This window comes from Cimex lectularius, unplaced genomic scaffold (genome assembly GCF_000648675.2).
Source record: "Cimex lectularius strain Harlan isolate CLEC.00 unplaced genomic scaffold, Clec_2.1 scaffold164, whole genome shotgun sequence".
Lineage (NCBI taxonomy): Eukaryota > Metazoa > Arthropoda > Insecta > Hemiptera > Cimicidae > Cimex > Cimex lectularius.
Genome location: NW_019392725.1, coordinates 281,309 through 303,452, shown reverse-complemented (window position 1 = coordinate 303,452; position 22,144 = coordinate 281,309). Strand labels below are relative to the sequence as shown.

The 22,144-nt window shown below is 35.6% G+C and overlaps 1 protein-coding gene across 4 annotated transcripts in view; it reads right to left on the bottom strand.

Annotated features, from left to right (window-relative positions):
• The window catches only part of LOC106669224 (fasciclin-3), a 243,594-nt gene extending 222,921 nt beyond the window's left edge, over positions 1–20,673 (bottom strand). For 3 of the 4 annotated variants that reach the window (XM_014398547.2, XM_014398556.2, XM_014398563.2), the window contains exon 1: positions 20,391–20,673. In XM_014398547.2, coding sequence (XP_014254033.1) covers positions 20,391–20,433 — 43 coding nt within the window. In that variant the 5' untranslated portion in view covers positions 20,434–20,673. The remainder of the gene's footprint in view (positions 1–20,390) is intronic. The other variant, XM_014398573.2, reaches the window with a different exon arrangement.
• Between the last annotated feature and the right edge of the window lie 1,471 nt (positions 20,674–22,144).

The window sequence follows — 22,144 nt, the reverse complement described above, 5'->3', positions numbered from 1 at the left end:
AAAATAGCAAAAGTAACTCGTCAAATCTTCTTCAAGTAATAACCATCACAAAATGGATGAACACTTCTTGTAACGGATGTACCCTTAAATCAGGTGCTTTATGATCTCAATATTTTCTTTTATTGTACTTAATATCTAAATTATACAATTATTAATATAATATATATTATATTTCTTATATATTTAAATTAATTAATTTCTATAATTAATTAGGTTCAAGATAAAGATGGTATATTCCTCGAATGCTCGGCATCTGATAGTATTCTTTATAATTGGCATCATATTTGATAGTTATTTATGTGTAATGTCTATGTACTTAACGCCATGTATCACTTAAGAAGGCATTGACATACTTACTAAATATTTTTGAAAATTTCAATCACTCTAGCGCACGAACCTCATCGCTTTTTTGCTTGAATATTTAAAAAACCATTAGATTTCGTGGTCCGATTGACCAAATAACATCTTTCAAATAATTAATTTGTATGTAAGGTATTGGTTGCAAAGTATGTAAAGTATTGAAAAGTGTAAAAAAAAGAAAAAGAGGGAAAAATTCGATAGGTTGGGTTGAGCTGGATAGTTGGTGTCCGAGAGGATTGAATTTAGAGACCATAGCTCAAGTGATAGAGCAGCGGCGTGAGGGTTGTGGGTTCGAGTCCCACAAGTGACACTGACTTTTAAATATTAATTAATTGAAAGATTTTAAATACCGTTTGGCCGATTAGAGTTTATTCCGTTTAAAACTATACCGGCTGCATTCGTGATTTCCCGATGAAAATGTTGTTTTTCTAACTCTAAAAATAGTCAGCATGAGGATCGATCACTACACGAACTGTTGCCCGCCACGGATGACTTCTTACTCGACTCACGCCCGGACAAACTGAGACGAAACGGCCCAAGGGACAGGTTTTCTCTTTTTTTGGCATGAAGAAAACCAAATCAGTCAAACGGTACTTTTTGCACAAATAGAAGAAAGTGTTTACCCAAAATAGACAAAAGAGAAAAAATATTTTATAAATAAGAAACTATCAAGACTCATTTCCATTTTCTATAGGAAAACCAATTTTGAAAAATAAAATTTAAAAAAATGGGGAAGGTGTTCATATCCATGGAAGGTAAACATTTACCTTGCCTTTTATTCAACGAAGCCCAAAACTTATATCCAGCAACATTTCGTCCCAGTAAAAACCCTGCTGCTTGCTCCGCTAAAATACGGTTGTTCTAATAAGAAAGGGTGGGAGTGGAAAAATATGATGCGGTGTGAATTAGTGGCCCCGGCAGAGGGTGATGTTGGGCATTTACTGCTGTACGCGACTCCCACCGGCAAAGGGTCGGGGTTTAATGACGCCCAGGGGGACGCTTGCGTTATCAGAGATGATGAAAGCCTGGATTTAAAAGCGCAAAATTCCTTAAGAAGGGTAGTAAATGCGGAAAGATTTAATGGATGTTTACACATCCCGTTTCACATCCCATTAGAAAAAAATAGATCCTTAGAGAAGAACATTTCCATAAATGAAACCAAGGTTCATGGCTTAGGAAGCTTTTATACCAGGAAAGAAACCATTGGATGACGTGACAATCGGGGTGACGCAACGGCGATTGCATGTGAATTCCTACCGTCATGCGAAAAACAGCGGATATCTCAGCATTACATTGAATAGGGATACAACAGAAGACGATTTCTCCATTTTATAGCAGAGAGCTCAAAGACAAAATAATAATTTACACAAACAAATAAGTTTATTCTGTAATACACTAGCGAAATAATGAAGTCTTTTATAATTGGATATCTTTTTTGACTTTACGTATTTTCTGGTGATTTTATCTTACTGTTAGCGGAATCTCTTCAAGTATTATGGGTCGAGATTTTTGTATTAAATTCTAAAGAAATGCTTGGCTTAACATTACCAAGAAGATTTTAGATGATACAATGAATTATGTGATCTGGTAAGATGCTAAATTAAAATATCTTGCAGACAATATATATCTACCTGCTATTGTCATTTTCCGGAGGGGAGATAAATCAATCCCTTCATTTCCATCTCCTGGAAATTTTTTATATTGAAGAGCAAGAAAGCTGTAAAGTATAAAAATAAAAAAATAAAGACGACATGAAATCATGTATTCTTCCTTGTTTATTGTACATTGGAGAGGTCTTGTCCTGAATTGTACATCAATAATGAACTACCAACTTCCACTTTAGGCATAAGCTAGGTTAAGGTTAAGGTTAAACAGATTAGACCTCTTTACGGCAAAGAGAACAGCGACCAATATTGGTTTATTGATATATTATTCCTAGCAATATCTGCACAGGCTTGTTTCTGTTGCTCCGAATCTATATGCCTCCGGAGTCTGCAGTGGCCAATCAACAGTCCTATTATCTTTCTAGTCCTAACATGTAGTTTAGTGGTTCTGATTTTTTCCGATCGACCTTTAATGGACGTTTTCGCATACGTGTCCTGGATACCGGCTCAGAATAAGCTCTATGAGAAAACTTAGAAAAGACTAAAAAAGTAAACAGTTCACATAAGTAGGTAATTGTATGTTGGGTTTTGTAAGTGCTTTATTTCATTTCTTAAGGAGTAAGGGCTATAATTATTCTTATAATTTCTGGCGTCTGTGACTTTATTGAAGTTTAACCATATTATGAAGCCGTATGGTATCTCTTGAGAAATATATTCAAGGGCAGTTGAGAGCATTGTACCGAATTTCGACAGGAAAGGGCATTTGAAGAAATAGAGGGAGAGAGACGCCTGGGAATTAGCTAGACCTTTTATGCGGACCGAAATCGGTGTTGCAGTAGAAGTGGATTGCTTCTCGTTTCGCTTTAGAAATCTCAGGATTTTCCACGGGCACCATGACGAATCTGACCCTCGGAGCGTGGAGGTGAAGGCACTGTGAGCGTTCTGTGGGGAGGACGAGCGAACGAGAGGGGAAACAGGGTCGAACAGGAGCAAGTACGAGAAAGAAAAGAACCGGCGGTAACAGACCGTGTCGAATCCACGAACAACGGAAGCGAGATGACGGCTCCGTAAAAAAATAGGAAAAGGAATGAATTAGGCAAAGGGGCGACCGAGGGAGGATTTCGATGAACTATACGAACCATTGGTTGCCACGGATGATTTCTCTACTTGACTCACACTCCGACAAATTAGGAAGAAGCGACCCAAGACAACGTTTTCACCTTTTTCCTAAACCTAAATGACAATGAAATACGTCGAACAAAGTTCAAGAAAGCATAACAAGATTAACAACAAACAGGAGTCTGCCAATTCTTGCTGACCTTGTCAGACATTTCGACATCTTCGGTGATTTAAGCAAGGTTCACAATATGCATAATCAGAAAGGTAGATTAAGTAAGGGAAGTTAAAAAATGAGGTCAATTAAAATTTAATTCCATCAAACGATCTCCAACATTCTTTCTCTACTTATGGAACAAATGGAAGAATATTAATGTCAGATGTAGAAATATACATAAAAAGGAGGGTGAACAATTTTTCTCAGGACTTTCGAATGGAATCTTTGGATACGTTGAGAGTTGAGTGCTTGGTTGACCCCCCACAGGTCTCAGACATCGAGTTCACATAGGTATGCGAACCAGGGTTTATATCTTTTGTACTGAACTGAAAGTTTGAATCGTATTTTCGAGATGTTGTGACAAGTTTCGTGTTGTGTGCGGAGTCGTTTGTCCAGGTGAAGTACCATGTAACCAACATGTTCGACAGGAGGTAGTAAAATTCCTTTGGAGTGAACATGTGATGGTGTAATAGTCGTGAAGTTAATATATTGACTCTTGCATTCATTTGAATTTTTCCCTTTTTAGACCAAACGTCGAGCAAATGGTTTTGAAAGTTTCTGTACGTGGTAACTGGATCTTTATGCGAAGATTACTGCATCGTCGGCAAAAGTAGAGAGCATTGTTTCTAGGATAGGAATATCAACAGTATATATTCGTGTAAAGGAGAGGTTCAAGAATGCTTCCTCGCGGGACGCTTGATTGGCTAAATAGAGGTTATCGATGCGCCCTTCCTAAATCTGAACGGTCAGGCAGGATCGATTGTAGAATAAGGTAGTAAATACCGGGTAGCTTCCACATAAGGCCCGGATGCTAAACCCTGTAGAGGCTCTAGCAATGACAAGGAACGCTCCAGGACCATACTACCTCTGCTTAAGGGAGGATCAACTGACGTCCACAACGGGATGACATTGATGGATTGTAGAGTCTAGGGAAATAAACCAAAGCTGTTGACTGGGAATTCTTTGTATTCAATGATATGGTATAGGCGTATCATGATCATAAAAGAAGTATCATCCTCACCCGATTAAGAATAGGCCATATGTGGTTGACACACGAACACTTAATTTCAGGCCAAAGGCAAAAGGTAGTGTAAAGAAAGTGTATATACTGTGCAAATTTGGTGTTATATAAATCAATCTATTCAAAACACCTAAATAACCTTCCTACATTTACTACATAAAATTATCGATAGGTCATCAAGTATACTATTATTGACTTAATAGCACAATTTAACAATTGCACGAATACCTTAAAACGTACAAAAATATGCGTTTTTATCTTAATAAAATCCGATTGTAAATCATAAATAAAGGTAGGTTCCTGAAACTGAAACTTTCGTATTTGGAACATGGCCAAGCTGAAGACGAAATCACGGATTCAGGCAGTAAAATATTAGTACAATCCGTACATCACATAAATAATGTCAAAGAAACTTGGACACCTAACAAACAACACTCATTGTAGACTTGTTTACATAAAAGGTTTTACTGGCCCTAATGTGGATCCTTTGAATCATTTATTTACGAGTGTTATGAATTATTTATTCCTGCTCAGGTATAAATTTTAATTAAGTAAACTTGAAGTATACTCATTAATTTTTATTTTCTGAGCAATTTCAAGGGAATTGATTAATTTTTCAATTAAACATTTGTGCTTAAACTTCTCTGTACATGGAGCACAACAACGATAATGATAAGAGCTAATCATAAATTCACAAAAGCCAAACTAATTTATTTTTAACATTTTTTAAAATAATTTCTCTGAAATAACAAGTAATAAAGTAATACCCATTAGATCTCTATAATTCCATTTTCCATAAAAATTGAGTAGTGATTAAATCATTAGTGTGAAATACTTTTAATATCAATTTTTTTAACAACTGGACAAAGAACCTGATTCTGACCATACATCACTTTCTTCCTCTCTTTTTCTTTTTTTTTCAAAATTACACGTATTTTTTATGTATTTATTGATTTTTGTTTTTGGAACTTTTCCATAGTTCAATTTATTTGAACTACCCTTAGGTTGAAATTAAGGGGGCCCAATGAAAGACGTATTCCATCACTGTCGAAGTTTTATCTAAGTTACAAAACTTGAATCCAAAAGAAATTATATGAACAAAAAGAACATCCGTAACTTCCATGTTGAAAGGTACCGTACTTTTCCTTAACTTACCCAACTCATCCACAAAATTGTGTACAAAAATACATTCACATAGTGCTTAGCCATCACTCGACCTAACTTAATCTAACCTATTCCGGTAACCCCAAAAGTTTGTATTCACTCCACCTCTTTATTAATTTTCTAGTTTCGTGGTTTCTGATCTGTAAAGCCGAGAAAACGCCGACTTCATTTATCGGGGACGATCAACGATGATAAATATTCCACAAATGGCACTGATTATGGCGAAAGCCAAAAACAGCAAGGGTAAGCAAGTTAAAATGATCAGAAAAACCAAACTATTCCACAACAACATCTCACCCTTATAGACAAATCCACATTTTCATTAACTAAACATACCTAGGAACCCTTTCTGACAAGAATATTATTAACTTTTACGATATATTTTGGATTAGTCGTCTTAAAACGCTAAGAAATATAAATACTCGTCGCAAAAACAAGGTATGGTCTCAACATTTTTTTAATGAGGTCTCACGAACTGCGTAATTAACCCTCCACCAAGTTACTCATCTTTAGGATAAGGTTTTTTTCTCTTTGATGAGACGACCATGTGTACGGAAAGCCGCCCTTTGATCTCACCTCCCTTTCTCTAGCAATGGGATATCATCACACGGGTATAAACTACCTACAAACAATGGGCTTCCCCCCTTCGTCATAAAAGCCCCGGTTTATATATCCTCGTTTAATCTGTAAATAATAACCGTCAACATAGATGATCTAGCTCTCGGTTGACAGCGGTTTCGTCATAGATGATCACACCTGGCTTATTGCCAGGCTAACACATTGGTCTATTCGGCTGTTGCTGACATATTCAACAGTATTATTATTCCGGTCATTAATTGTTATTGGTCAATAAATCATTGGTAAACTTTGTTATGCGAGGTGAGAGAGTAAACAGACATGGAAGACCCAGTGATGTGGTAGATTGCTGCCAAGGGGTCAATTTTAGCATGGGTTTTTAAATTTGCGAGAAAGCCTTGTAATTTTTTTTCATAATAGCGTCTTTTCTTTTGAAAATTCCTTTTGTTGCATTTACAAGGACCAATTAATCCGTTTTTCTCGTCGTCAAAAGCACAATTTCTTTCGTACTAAAGGTTGAATTGATTGTATTTTTTCCAATACACGCTTTTCCCTTTTAAATCCTTGTGTAGATCAGTTTTTTAAACAAAAGTTCTATTTTGGCTTGTCATTTTAATATAATCTTAAATTTTGTAATAAAAACACGAATATAATTATATTTAATGAGAATATATGTCTTAAAGCCTTATATCGAGTTTTTGTTATCAGCTGTCACGAAACAAAGATAAATCTAATCTTCTAATCTATGTCAAGGAGTGCAGGGCCACGCCTAAATATTACGGATCGCACCTTTTTTATAAAAGTTTTATATTTTCTACAACATACCTCGACCTGGAAAAGACAGAAGATGTACAAACTTCTCTCCTGACAGATTCGTAAATATGACAAATGTGCGGATTAAACATGCGAGACGAGACCCCTGTTGGAAACATCGGTATGGACACAGGGCACAAAACTACGACCGACATCACACATAATCCCAGTCCGTCACCTACTGAATATCATCCATCCATCTTGCTCTTGATCGGTCCCTCATTTGCCTTCCACTTTCCCTAGCATCAGCTCCTTCCCCAGAATATCCAGTCTTCTCATTGTGGGGCAAAATACTTCAGTTTTGCCTTTAATATCTTTCAAAATAGACTGGTTTGATCATGGCAGTCCAAGGCGGTCACTGAATTTTCAGATAACAACACAGTTTAAAATCATCTATCTTCCTTCCCTCAGCCTTCCGTATGGTCCGGCTCTCGCAGCTATACGTTACGAATGGGAATACCATTGCGTTAACTATTCGACCTCAGTTGTCAGTGTGATGTCTCTGCCCTTAACTACTTCATCAAAATTTGCCATCGCTCTCCACCTAAGAAGTAGACGCCTTCTGATTTTCTGGCTGCAGTCTGCGTCTGCAGTAATCTTTGTGCCTAGAAATACGATGTCTTCATTTTTTCTCTATTTGCCAGTTATCAATAACACTGGTTGCTAAGATTGTTTTTTTTTTTTAGGTTTACCTGCAACTAGCTTTTTCATTTATTCTATCACTTTCGTCATAAGGCTCCTCAATTCCTGCTCACTTTCAGCCATCATCTGATATTATCTGAGATTATTAACGTTCCTTCCAGCGATTGTGAAACCCAACCTTGAATTCCTCAAGCCCAGCACGTCGCACGTGTCCTGCGTATACGCTGAATAGCAAGGGTGAGAGAATACTACCCTGTCGTAATCCTTTCCCAATCTTACTCCGTTGTTCCGTGTTCTTATCGTTGCTACTTGGTCGTTATGCAGATTTATCAGGAAGCAAGGTGACTAGCTAACCACCAAGAACTTGCCTCAATTAATTTTGAGCCATATAGTCAAAGACTTTAGAATAGATGTTTTTCAGAAACTCCCTAGCTTTCTCCATTATACAGCGAATATTGGCAATTTGGTCCCTTGTTCCTCTGCCTTTTCTAATCTATGCTAGTGCATATAGCAATTCTCGCTCCATGAATTGCTGGAGTCTATCTTGAAAGATCTTGAGCATTACCAGAGCATTGCATGTGAAAGAAGTACCACTGATCGATGTTTTGAACATTTAGTTTTCTCCAATATTTATAATTGATACAAAATCAATAGTATTTAATGAGGCTTTAGTGGTACCACTGTAGTGGTTAACATGGTAGACACTCGGCTCATAGGTCTCGAGTAGTGGGTTCGATTCCAACCGTCGCCCCGGGCTTTTTTTATCCTTCTTTCCAAAATTACAAAGCATCTTAGGACTTCTCCTCTGCCTAATATGCAAGATCATAACGCCTTTAAAAAATGTTCAGTTGTATCGCAAATGACTCTCATAATATCTGGATTGCAACTAAATCACCTTTTTTTATGCATTGAAACGTAAATCCTTGAAATATTTAGAAAGCCGCTCATGAGTCATGACTCATACTAAGGTGACGACACTCGAATGAATAAATTGTGCTCATTGTACCGGAACGTGATGGAATAATATCAGGGAAAAGTTGACTTCTTTGATGTTTAAATATGCAAATTAAATTTTTTGACGTGTTTTTAGGACCAACTCGTCTGTGCGAGCCTTTCAACATCGCTAATTTCGTGACGGAGAATCTCGCATCGATGAGAATTTCATTCAAAACAAGGCAAAAAATCAGCAATAACGGGAAAATTCAACTAGGTGAGAAAATATGAATTTAAATTACGGTCACGCCGTTCCTCCATTGAATTCGCCATACACTTTTTAGGGTTTTGACAGGAAGATTAAACGACATTATAAAATATCCTTTGCGACTGACTGAAATGTCCATTTTCTAATAAATCATAAAAAACTCAAGATCTATACACCTCGCTTATGTTGTCTAGACATTTTTTTTTCTGCAAAGGGCAGGCCTTCTTATCATATAAATCCTACAAATTCTCACTTCATGACATTTGTACTGACAATAAGTTCATTATGACTCTGGAACAAAAATAAACCAAAATACATCCAATCTGCTCTAGGAGGTGACTAAGTTTCTAAATAAAGTCAGAGCAAAAATGAGAAGATTGCTCTAATTATATATTGTATGAAAATAAATTTATACTTTACGATATTGCATAAAACAAATGAACAGAACTAAACGGTCTGCTTGTTCATCAAAACAAGACTGAAAGAACGAAGTAAACAAATCATTACTTCTCGACTGACCAAAGTTTGACTATAAAAAGTGGATATGCACCAATGTTCTCAAAAACAAGCATGTCATCTGAATTCATAATCCACAGCCAGAGATGATGTGATGGTAGGACTTAAGTATCTCTCTGATTTAGAGCATTTCTAATAATTTTTTGCCGATAAAGGCAAGAAAACCGAGAGGGCAAGAAAATTTTTAACCATTCCGAACTAAGCCAAAGATGTTTTGATCTACTTCACTAAGGTTTCTAATCGGCTTAAAACAAATATTAAAATTGTATCAAAAATTTTTTTTAGTTTTGCCACGCTTTTTTAAGCCCTAATTCGTGTATCCATTTGTATTCTTAGTTGCCCCTATTGACCTAGTAAAAAAAAATATTGTCAACTCTGTTTTGAATCAAACCACACCCTACAACAAGACCTTAATATTCCCTTTGTTCCAAAAATAGCGATAGCCTATTACAAAATATTCCATCAATCCATTTCCGGGATTGTCAGATCTGATCCGCTGCCATCCCAGATAATCCTCGCCGTGAAATAAACCCCATGGCCCTTACATATTGACCTATTACTTTGCAGATGTAACGAACGATCAATTAAAATTTAAAAGTTAAAAGTTAAAAAATTTAAAATCTAAAAGATAACAAAATGGTAGGATTGAAAATATGTAAGGTAAAAGTAAACTATTTAGTTCCATATATATATCCATCTTCTTACATTTGTTACAATTTATACACTTTTTTTTTCTAAATATAAAATTTCAGGAAAATCTACAATTGTTAAACTGGTCAATTAAGACATGAAAGCTAACTAACAACGGTGGACTGATAAGAATAGTTTCAATTAACAAAGGCTTGTATTGTTTCTAGGGCGACGTTCTGTTTTACAGCATAAATTGACTAAATTTTAAAAAGCCGGCAAGTGTGAGTCAACCAGTCATGAGCGAGATGGCATTCATAGGGTGAATAAAAAAACCGGATCTTTTCAAGGAAAGCTCACCGATTAGGGCAAAAGTCAATACGAGTTCGCGTGATTCGGGCCTGACCCAGAAAACTTGAAAAAAAAAGGCAAATATCTTTATCCTCTTTTAATTATCAAATATACTTATTATGGGGATAGTTCCATGTTCCAATTTTGTATTTGACTGACTCAAGTTGAAAAAGAAAATTCTTCTCCAATTTTCCGGTTTGACACGCATATCGTGTCCCCTTGCACACATCGGACAGAAGGGCCGTGACATTTTCCCAAGGTTTTCCAGGCAGCTAATTTCAATCCGATTCATTTTCCGGTTCTGGTCGGTTTTTTTAGTGTACTTTCTACGTTACTCACTTTTTTAATGATTTCGTTTTCATTTACCACTTCTATCTTTTGGCTATTTTTCTCCACCAGTTAGGAGACATTTGGGCTTCGTTTTCTCCTATAAGTGTCTTCTTTTAACTGCTTTATGAAACCAGCGAGACCAATAAGAGTTAGACTTCTTGTGTTTTACGTCTGAACAAAGAGACCTAGTAATAGTTGTAACAGGTACGTATCCAGGTCTGGAAATCCACTTCCTCGTCGTTGTTTAAGCCCACACATTTTAAGCCGAAACAGGTTTCTTTAAACATCTATGTCATTGTTAAGCACGTTGTGTACTTTTTTTAAATAATGATAAAAAAAGATAATCCACTACTTTATATAAAAACCGAAGATTCTTTATCGACTAAATCAGAAATTTTGGATCACAGATTATTTAAATAATTTTATAAGAAAACGTTAAAATCGGACCTCGGAGATATCAAATCTTCACTGTTTTACCATTCTCAACTGAGTATAAAAATAACCAATATAAAATAATCCATTATATTTTACAGCGAAACTTCAGGGGAAAAGGTTTTGGGAAATAGTCTAGGTGCAAACACATTAGGCCTCGAAAATTTTACAAATATAAAGGTTTTGATTGCAAAACTGTTTCTGAAAGTTTCCTCCACAAGTTTAATGAAACAACAAACGAGTAATAACCAAGGACGCAAACAAATAAAGGTCATAATATTTTGCGACAAAATCTCATGGAGAAGGGTTTGGGGTATGTATGCAAATCTATTATCCATCTTTGATACCGGGCTTTAAGCTTTAACAAATGAAATAGGCGATTAAAGTTAAAATAGACAGAACAGAATTATAAATAATACGATAAAAGAATCACTAATTGATCCTTGTCTATTTTTATCTAGCTGGAGCAAGACATGCATTTGTTTTACAAATTGATTTCTGCTTCAGATAGATAATATAACACAACCCAGATAGTATTATAGATTTTAAAGCTTCTTTGCGATCAAAAAACATTATTTTTACAACAAAATATGAAAGATAAGAGTTTGGAAAAATAGTAACCCAAAATGAAAACACGAAAAAAACCTTATTTTTATAACAAAAATTGAAGGATAAAAGATTGGAAAAATAGTAATCCTAGATGAAAACACACTAAAGTCTATAAAAACCCCAGGTTTAAATGGTTAAAAGTGTAGAAGAAGATAATTTTTGTTGAAATAGACAGGATAGAAATATAATTGATATATTAAAAAAACAAACGCTGTCGGATATCAGGCCTCATCTGTTTCTATTTGCGGGAGCAAGGCAAGCAATTCTTTTCTAAATAAATTTGGGTTCTACGCGCATATTTAATTAAATATCGTAAAAACCATACCACAACCCAGATAATCTCATGGTTTATTTAAAGCTAGTTGGCTATATAAAGCCATTATATTTTCCATTACAATTAATTAAGGTTTTTAGTTGAGATGAAAAAAAAGGTAATGGCACGAGCGGGATTCGAACCCACGATCTTCGGCTAGATACGTCGCTGCTTCTACCACTTGAGCTATTGTGACCTCGATCCACGCGGACATCAACTTCCCATCTCAACCACACCTTATGAGTTTTCCCTCCTTTTTGCCATTTTTCAAATGTCATGTAATCGGATTGGATTCTCGACGATAAATGAAATGGCCTCGGAGAGCTTTAATGAAGTGTACTTCTTTTAATTCATTAAATTCACTAATTTCGTGGTCCGCTTGACCAATTAATACATTACAATTAATTAAGGTTTTTAGTTGAGATGAAAAAACGTTAATGGCACAAGCGGGATTCGAACCCACGATCTTCGGCTAGATAGGCCGCTGCTCTACCATTTGACCTATCGTGACCTCGATCCACTCGGACATCAACTTCCCATCTCAACCCCAAGTGGTAGAGCAGCGGCGTATCTAGCCGAAGATCGTGGGTTCGAATCCCGCTCGTGCCATTAACTTTTTTTCATCTCAACTAAAAACCTTAATTAATTGTAATGTATTAATTGGTCAAGCGAACCACGAAATTAGTGAATTATTTTTTACAGCAAAACTTGAGGGAAAAATGTTTGGAAAAAATAGGAACCCTAGATGCACACACTAAAGTCTATAAAAATACAGGTTTAAATCATCAAAACTAAATAAAGAAGGTGATTTAAGTTGAAGTAGTTAAATTAGGCATATAACTGACATGTTAAAAACACTAACTGTCGCAAATCAGGCCTCTCGTCATTTTTTATCTGACTGGAGCAAGACATTAAATTTTTTCAAAATAAATTTCGGTTCTAGGTAGATATTTAATAACATAACTTAAAAAAACACACCACAACACACATAATATTATGGTTCATTTAAAGCTAGTTGGCTATACAAAGCCATTATTTTTTACAGCAAAACTTGAGGGAAAAATGTTTGGAAAAAATAGGAACCCTAGATGCAATCACTCTAAATTCTATATAAATACAGGTTAAATCTTTAAAAGTGAATAAAAGGCTGATTTAATTTAAAATAGATAGAATAGAAATATAATTGACATGTTAAAAAAACGAATACTTTTGCATATCAGGCCTCTCGTCAGTTTTTATCTTGATGGAGCAAGATATACAATTTTTTTTCTAAATAAATTTCGGTTCTAGGTAGATATTTAATTAATTAACTTAAAAAACATACCACAAATCAGATAATATTTTGGTTTGCTGAATGCTAGTTGGCGATAAAAAAGTATTATTTTTTACAGCGAAACTTGAGGGAGAAATGTTTGACAAAATAGTAACCGTTTCAATTCCGTTTAATGTTAATAAAAATAGGTTTAAATATTGAAAAAATGAATAAAGTACACATTTGATGTTAAAAGAGAGAATAGAAATATAATTGACAGTTAAAAATGACCATTGTTGGATTTCGGATTCGACAGTTTGTATTGACACTGAACCAGAACATGAAAAAGATTTTCCAAATGCATTTCACGTCTCCCGGTTGGACATTTTAAAACGGCCACCCCTGGAATTTCAGTGTTGCGATGAAACTGTAAAACACGATATCGGTTGGAATTTTCCAACAAACGACCGACGAGATAGAACATGATGATTGACGGTTGCTCGGGAGGAGAAAGCGGCCCGCGTAATCTCCGCCTAGGTGAATGTGAACAAAGCGAATGTTAGAACACAGAAACACGAGACGAACTGCAAACAATGCTGAAAACTTGTTCGACTCGACGTCATTCATACCAACAAATTGGAATTCTGAAATAATACGACATAAAAGATATTATGACTAAAATATGTATGACGCACATGACAATTTCAAACTAATTCACTTGGAAAATAAAGTTTCTCGATTAATATTAAATTATTAACAATAATTTCAATTTTATTTTATGTAGGCGTATATGTGCTCTCTGTAGCGTACATAAAAGAAGAATATATTCTTACATAATACACCTTCTTAAAAGCCAATCCAATCCTGCTCAGGTATTGACCTTTTTTTCACGTAAACATCTACTTTGCGACTTGAATATAGGATAATTTATTACATTAGTCAATAGGAACTAAATCAGCCCTTTGTTGTGCAAAAAATATAATAATCTAATAAATTTTAAACATGTAAATACGCTACATTTTGTTAGTTAAAGATAAACTTTTTGCTGTGTTGGTCTTAAAGATGCGTTCGGCTTCCTCATCATGAGTTCCTTGTAATCGTTTTATCAATTCAATTGATTTTATTAATTTGTTTAGTGTCAACCATTTTTTTCTGTCACATACACTCTTGATCAAAGTATGGCCTCGAAGAAGAAAGCAAATTTAATGGCTACTGCAAAGCTTTCGAACTATTTTAAGGTCATCATCAGGGCAAAACAATTACTACCTGGGCAATGTTAGGATTGAGTCGGTCTTCAAGGAAATTTGAGATCGCCTGTGAAAAATTTAAATATGCTAATCTGTAGACATACTTTAGGTAGTTTTGCCTCGATGATGACCTTAAAATAGGTCGAAAGCTTGGCAGTAACAACTGAATTTGATATTTTCTTCAAGGCCATATTTTGACCTAGAGCGTTCGTGAGTGAAAAAGTGGTCGAAGGACAAATTCCACCAGGCTGCAGGTTGTGCAGAACATGTTTCTGAAGCTTGGAATGTAGTCGCACATCGGAAAATGCTACAATGCGACAAACATGTTGATGGTGCTTTAATAAGTCGGAGGTGTAACCATTATATTTTTTAAGCAATGCGAAGCTAGTAGCAGTCCAAAGGCTATTAACTCTACGGTGGCATCCTTCCATAAGGAGTTAGGAGGAGCCAGGATAAGCCTAAAAATGGCTGAAAGCCTGGTGACATAATACCACAAGCATGAGGCGCACAAAGAGAATATCTACAAAGGAAATACTGGAGGGTAACCGCAACAAAACCAGGATTCTGGTTAGACTTCTAACAGAGAACTACCGCCTAAGAACGCACATGGAGGAGTACAGACAGAAGAAACACTGCGCAGATACTGCCAAGAAGATGAGCAGAACGCAGAACACATTCTATGTTGATGTCTGTGCAGGTGATTTTCACATAGGAGAAGAAAATACCGCGCAAGATTCTACATTAAGGAGCAGCTTTCGAAGTTTTGGAGGTTGACCAACAACCTGAACATGGCCAGTGAATTATAAAAATTCAGTAGATGCACAGGAGAATAGAGCTGTACTATGTACTACTATATATTGACCATGATAGTTGGGGTTTTTAATATAATACTTTTCACCTGGTAGAAAAATAATACTATAATTACTATATTAAATTAATAATACTATATTAATATAATAAATGTAAATAATAATAGTTTAGTTATAGCTTAACCGGCTGGAGGTAAATGTCGCAAGACAGAAACTCGACTAAACCACCGTATTTAATGTACATATTTGTACATATAAATACCGGTTCTTCTTCTTCAAAAATTAATTTTTTTAATGTAATAATAATAATAATTTAAAAGGGAAAGCCGGTTTGTTTGGATCCATAGTTGTACAAGGTTTTTAAAATAATTTTTCCAATTTTACAAAATTCAATACGAATTTTTAATACGTATTAATTATTATAAAAATCATAGATATTTTTCCTTAAAGCCACCAGTGAAGATGGCGAGAAGTCGAAATGCTTCTGATAGACCTAAAACAGAGAGTACAGGCAGACCGAAACGACCGGAAACGACCAAACTACAGGTCATCACCCCGGAGAACTCAAGAGGAAATCTCACAATAAATCATCCCAGTTAACTGTTATTCATAAAACATTCCTATTTTTTTAAACATTTTTGTTTAAACTATTAAGTCAATTCGTGATACAAAATACAAATAAGATCTGTTTTTATTTTCCCCTTTATTTTTTTAATTAATAATAATTGAAAAACAATAGAATCTTAAACTTTTTGTACAAATTTTTCATTAATTATTTTTCTTAATTTATTCCTAGCTTGTCAAGAACAAGAGAGGAAACGTTTAAAGTCCCCGTCAACTAGGACGCTGTAAGAATGCTAATAGGAAAAACTTCAAAACCTCGAATAAAAAATTATCTAAACAATTCAACGGAATTTTAATAAATAAAATAAAAAGTATGACTTCATGAAAACAGCTAACGGGCTTACTAAGTCCCAGCATAATGCAAGTCCCACAGAAGGCCAGATAGATATCAATGTGAGAACAGAGTTAAATCGGCTTGTAATTGAAGGCTATTTTTTACCTTCGCTATTATAGCGAATCTGTATGATCAGTTAGAGAGCGAAAACCCGGCTCAAAACTTTTTTTCAATTTTCAATGGATATAAGTATGCTTTCATAAAAAAATTCTTATAAGGCCAATTGTTTGCTACCGCTCAATGGAAGCATAAACTAAGTAACTGGAAACTTTCGCTAAGGGAACCCAGCATAGAAGATTCACATTCAATGTATGAAACACTTCTACTTAGTAGATACTACAAATAAAGTACCAGGACACTGTCGTGTCCTAAAGTCAATAATCGAACAATATATATATAAATATATATATATTACTTTAAANTATATATAAAACAAAATTAGATGATAGTCATTAACATGTACGTCTAAGTCTACACCATATACACAGCTCTGTGTTATAAGACGAAAAATATATTTTTAGGGAACATCACCCGAAAAAAGAACAAAATTAGATACACCATGACTGTCTCTTTTCCAAGAGATTTGTCTGCACCAAGAAGACCAGGTCATATACGAATTCTGTCACCTACAAACTGGCCAAAGGAGGCTCTGCAAGTCAACTTAACTCCAGAGGTGCCAGAGGAAGGAAGACACGATTAAAGAAACTTCACCAAAACTGGCAAGCACATTGCTGTACTTAGGGTAAAACTCATAGGGTCACTGGAACCTGGGATCTATCATAAACATGAGTATAATGGGGGGATGACCCCATTTTGATGTTAAGCAATGGAAGAAACTCCCATCGATATCATTTTTGAATTAAAAATAAATGCTCAATAGAGATATAACCTGGGTAGATGACCCGGAAAATTCACTTAACTACTTAAATCAACTTAATTTCAACTCAAAAATATCGCAACACTTATACTTTTTAACAAATTATCACCTTAACCCCCGTGTTGTTTACATTTGTAATAATATTATTTTTTGATGAGAAATTGGAGATTAATCATGTTATTATTATTCATCGCGCACTGGCAAAAAGCCTCATAAGATCGGATAGCCAAGCAGCTATTAAAGCATGGGCATATCCAAACATCACAACAGAACTAGACAGTGAATGTATCCAAAATCAAAAACTATGGAAACAGAACAGCCTGATGTCTTGTATACAAGGAAATAAAGGAATTTTGTCGAATGAAAAAGCTGACACACTCACCAGAAGAGGATATGCAAGACCATAACCTTGATCCTGTTCTTGGGATAACAAAAACAACGAATCCTCCATCACAGAATGAATAAATAAAAAAGAAAAAAAGAGAAGCGGTTAAACTAAAAGGACACTGGACGCCTGGCTAAAACAACCCTCAACAGCAAACTTACTGTTATAGTTAAAAGAGGGCTTAATTCAGGGGAGTGATAGGGCTATACACCGTCATTGGAAAACATCTATACAACATGGGTACATTTCAAAAATGACCCCATTTTTATGTCAAGCAATGGAAGAAACTGCCCCCTGTATTCTTTTTGAATACAAAATAACCGCTCAATGGAGACAGCCTAGGTAGATGACCCGGAAAAAAGTATTGCGACGTAAGTTGACCTACTAATATCAAAAGAAGCAACGAGTGAATTCAAGTAAACAACCGAACTAAAAAAAGTATAATCAGCCAAAATGCTGCATTGCTTCATGGTATCTCATCATCATCAACCGCAAACTCTCAGTGGTTTATACCAAATCAAAACTTCTTTAGACCAAAATTAACAGATAATTATACTTAAAACTTAAAGACTTGTCTGTAAAAGTTTATGACTATCTGAAAATAAGTGTCATTATAACAATGACATCGCACATCAAATTCCAAAATATAAGAATTTGGTAGTGTAAGGTGATGTGTAGAAAAACACCTCCTTTAAAAATAGCACCAGTTACTAGTACACAGATGGATCTAGAATAAAAGAAGGTACGGGGGCTGGAGTATTTGGACCTGGAAACAAATGACCGCTCAATGAAGACATAACCTAGGCAGATGACCCGGAAAAACAGACGTGCGACGTAAGTTGACCTACTTATATTGAAATAAGCATCGAGTGAATTGGTCTAAACAAACAAACTAGAAAAATACAGACAGCCAAAATGCTGCAGGGCATCCTATCCATCATCATCAAATGCAAACTCTCCGTGGTTTATACCAAATCAATACCTCTTTGACCCCAATCTCTAGAAGGACTGGGGCAGGAGTATTTGGTCTAGGAATCAAATACTCGAAACCCAAGGTAAAATACACCAGTATCTTCCAAGCTGAGGTCTGTGCAATAGAAAGATGTACTCCACTCAAATTCAATAAAAGGTACAAAAACAAGAACATAGCAATCATGTCAGATAACCAAGCAGCGATCAAAGCGGTAAGCTCAAATATCAATAGTTCTCCTATACTGAGAAGTGAAGGGCGATATACTGGTCACTGGAAAACATGTACACAACATGGGTATATTTCAAGGGTGACCCCCTTTTTATGTTAAGTAATGGAAGAAATTGCCTCCTGTATCATCTTCGAATACAAAATAACCGCTCAATGGTAACATAACCTACGTAGATGACCCGGGAGAAAGAATTGCGAAGTGAGTTAACATACTAACATTAAAAGAATCATCGAGTGAATTGAACTAAGCAAACAAACTAGAAAACATAAAATCAGACAAAATAACGCAGTGCTTCCTAGTCCATCGTCATCAACTGCAAACTTTCCTGGTTTATACTAAATCAAAACCTCTTCAGACCACAATCTTTAGAAACTAAGAAGTTACGGGGACAGAGGTATTCGGACCTGGAACTAATACTCGGGATCCATGGAAAACCCAGAATCTTTCAAGCTGAAGTCTTGAATCGAGAGATGTAGTAAATTCAACTTTAATAAAGTGTACAAAAACATATGTCAGATAGCCAAAGAGCCATCAAAGCACTAAGCTCAATTACCATTAGTTCAAAGATGGTGCTGAACTCAAACCAAACTAAATATATTAGCTATGCAGAACAAATTCAGCCTCTCTTGAGTCCCAGGACATGTGGGATGTTAAACCTACTAACAAACTATGGTGCTAGACTTGCCCCCCAAGAGGAAGTGCTTTGGGCCCGTAGAATAGATCCAAACACTGAAATCGGGTCTACTAATCAAGTCCCTTGATGAACTCGGACTTACCGGTGTGCTTTAAGCACAGAACATTCAATAGCTCTAAAAGGGCGCAGTATAAAAAACATCCTGACTAATCATCTACATCTACAAGTTGATGTGTAAGATGACTATATTGGAATTCAAAGTCGGTTTTATGTTTTTGAATAAAATTTTCTAGAATGACCTTTGGATATGCCATGATCCTTGAACAACATCGTCTTCCTCTTACGATATAGACAGCCCTTCAGATCATATCTAAAATTTGAAAATATTCCTGAGCAAAAATACAATCAGAATAAGTAATTTTTAAGAATTGAGGTAAATATTAAGGGAATACCAAATCCAAGGTTATTATTATTTTCAAATCATCATGATCATATCATGATGAAAAATGCTTGAAATTTAATGTGATGAGAGAGGTTATGCACTGCCTGTTTTTGCGCCATTAAATTGACATTTTCTAGATGTTTTTTTAAAACTATTTTATTTCAAATAAAAATACTTTAATATTTTTTATGTTTTTTTAATGGTAGAAATTTATATTGTGGAGAGACTTTTTCAAAAATTTACGCCTCCGAGACGGGCGTGTCGCCGGAGGCCGGGTTCACCGATCTGCCCTCGCGGCAGGTAGAACTAAACGGGCGGGCTTGGCCAAAAAACGGCGGAATTCTGATCCAAGATCGGCACAAATCGGACCAGAAATGAAATTCAACCACTTAATTTTTTTTTAATTTCGTCACTTTTTGAAAAGGATCTCAGCAATACCGAAGAAAATTAGTCAACTACGGCCCCTATTAAATTAAAATTCAATTAGCCACGGTTTGTTATATAAAAATAAAAGATTTACACAATAAAAGAAACGGGGAGTGAAAGTGGAATCCGATCGTTTCAATCTTGCATAATGATGGAAAATCGATTATTTGTTTAAAACGACGTTTTCTGCCCTAATTGCGCCATCGATCATTCGACTATTAATAATAAGAAAAAAAAAGGCAAAATGAAATTTAAATAGTACGTACCTTTAAGAATGAAGAGGTGCAGAAGAAGAATGAGCAATTCCATTTTTTCTCAAAATCCAAAAAGGAAATCACTGAACTCAATAAAATACAAAAAGAACTTTTTTGAAAAAAAAAAATTTCTTCTTCACGGAGGATTTTCTCGTAGGGAAGATAGTTAATAGCACAAGCCCACTGGTTGAATGGGATCGACGATATTGTTCCGAACACAAGAAACACTCGGCGATCTGTGAGACGGTCGACGGGACGTACAGACGTCTTCGGAAGCTGGCGTTGAACTAAAGGCGGCCGTAGAGTCGGGAGGCGAAGGAGTGGGCGCTTGGCGGGACCTCAGTTGAACCGACGGCCGCTTTTAGGCGCTACGGTCGTTTAACGGTTCCCGCTTCAAAATAGATGCATCACATCTTTTATTTCTCTTTCTATTACATTCAGGTATATTCTCTTTTTTTCTTCTTATTTTTTACTTGTATATCTATGTATAATTTATTTATTCCTCTATTTAACTAATTAATTCTCACCCACTGTGACCGATCTTTTTAAAGAACTGACGACGGTATATGCTCAAGTCACCCGTGTCAAAAATTGTGTTACAATTGAGTGGTTGCCTTCAAAAATTTCGTTACCGAATCTATCATCTTTTATTTCACTTTCTATTACATTCAGGTATATTCTCTTTTTTCTTCTTATTTTTTATTTGTATATCTATGTATAATTTATTTATTCCTCTATTTAACTAATTAATTCTCACCTACTGTGACCGATCTTTTTAAAGAACTGACGACGGTATATGCTCAAGTCACCCTTCTCCAAAATTGTCTTATAATTGAGTGGTACCTTCAAAAATTTCATTATATATATTTACGCAGGGTGGGCGACCAAGACCCGAGGGGTTAAATGTCTGGGTCGTACCCCATCCGGTCCGGGACTTGGTCGGCTCAAGTGTCCTGCATAAACCTCTTGGTCTTGTTCACAAACCCCAAGATTTTGGACCATTTTATCTCGGGGAGTGATTTGGTGATGTCCACTCCTTCAAATATTTCAAATCTAGACCTAGCATACCAATCACACTCTGCGAGGTAGTGCCTTGCCGTTTCTTCTTTTATTTTGCAAAAACGGCAAAAGGGATCCGGTAGAATAACATTACGGAGAGGTGTCTTCTCAGTGGGCAGTCAGGATACCTACCAGCCTCCTAATTCCCTTCCTTGAGATAGAGAATAGCCATTTCGATTCTGTTGGTTTAATCACCTTAACAGACTCTTTCGATTGCCTGAGTCCGGGGGATAGATTCCACTCCTTAAGGAATTGTTTCATGCCCCAGTTTTTAATACTCTCTTTCACTGTGCTCATATAGTGAGGTAATACCGGCTGTAGCCCGACAAACGCAGAAGTAAAGCCTTCTTTGGCCAGACCTATTCATTGCCATGTGTCATTTTGTGTGATTTAATTATAGAGTCTATCATCTTTTATTTCAATTTCTATTACATTCAGGTATATTCTCTATTTTTCTTACTAGTTTTTATTTATCTATTCATTTCTAAAACATATTAGTACAAATTTAATTAAATGAGACCATGTACCTTTGTTAAGCATCCGTATCAAACTTTTTTTTCTGGCTTTAACCTGAGAAGCCATTAGCCAAGTATCAATTTATTTATTCCACTACTTAACTAATTAATTCTCATATATTGTGATCAATCTTTTTCAACCACTGTACTACATGATGGTATACCCTCAAATATATAGATGTAAGCATCCGT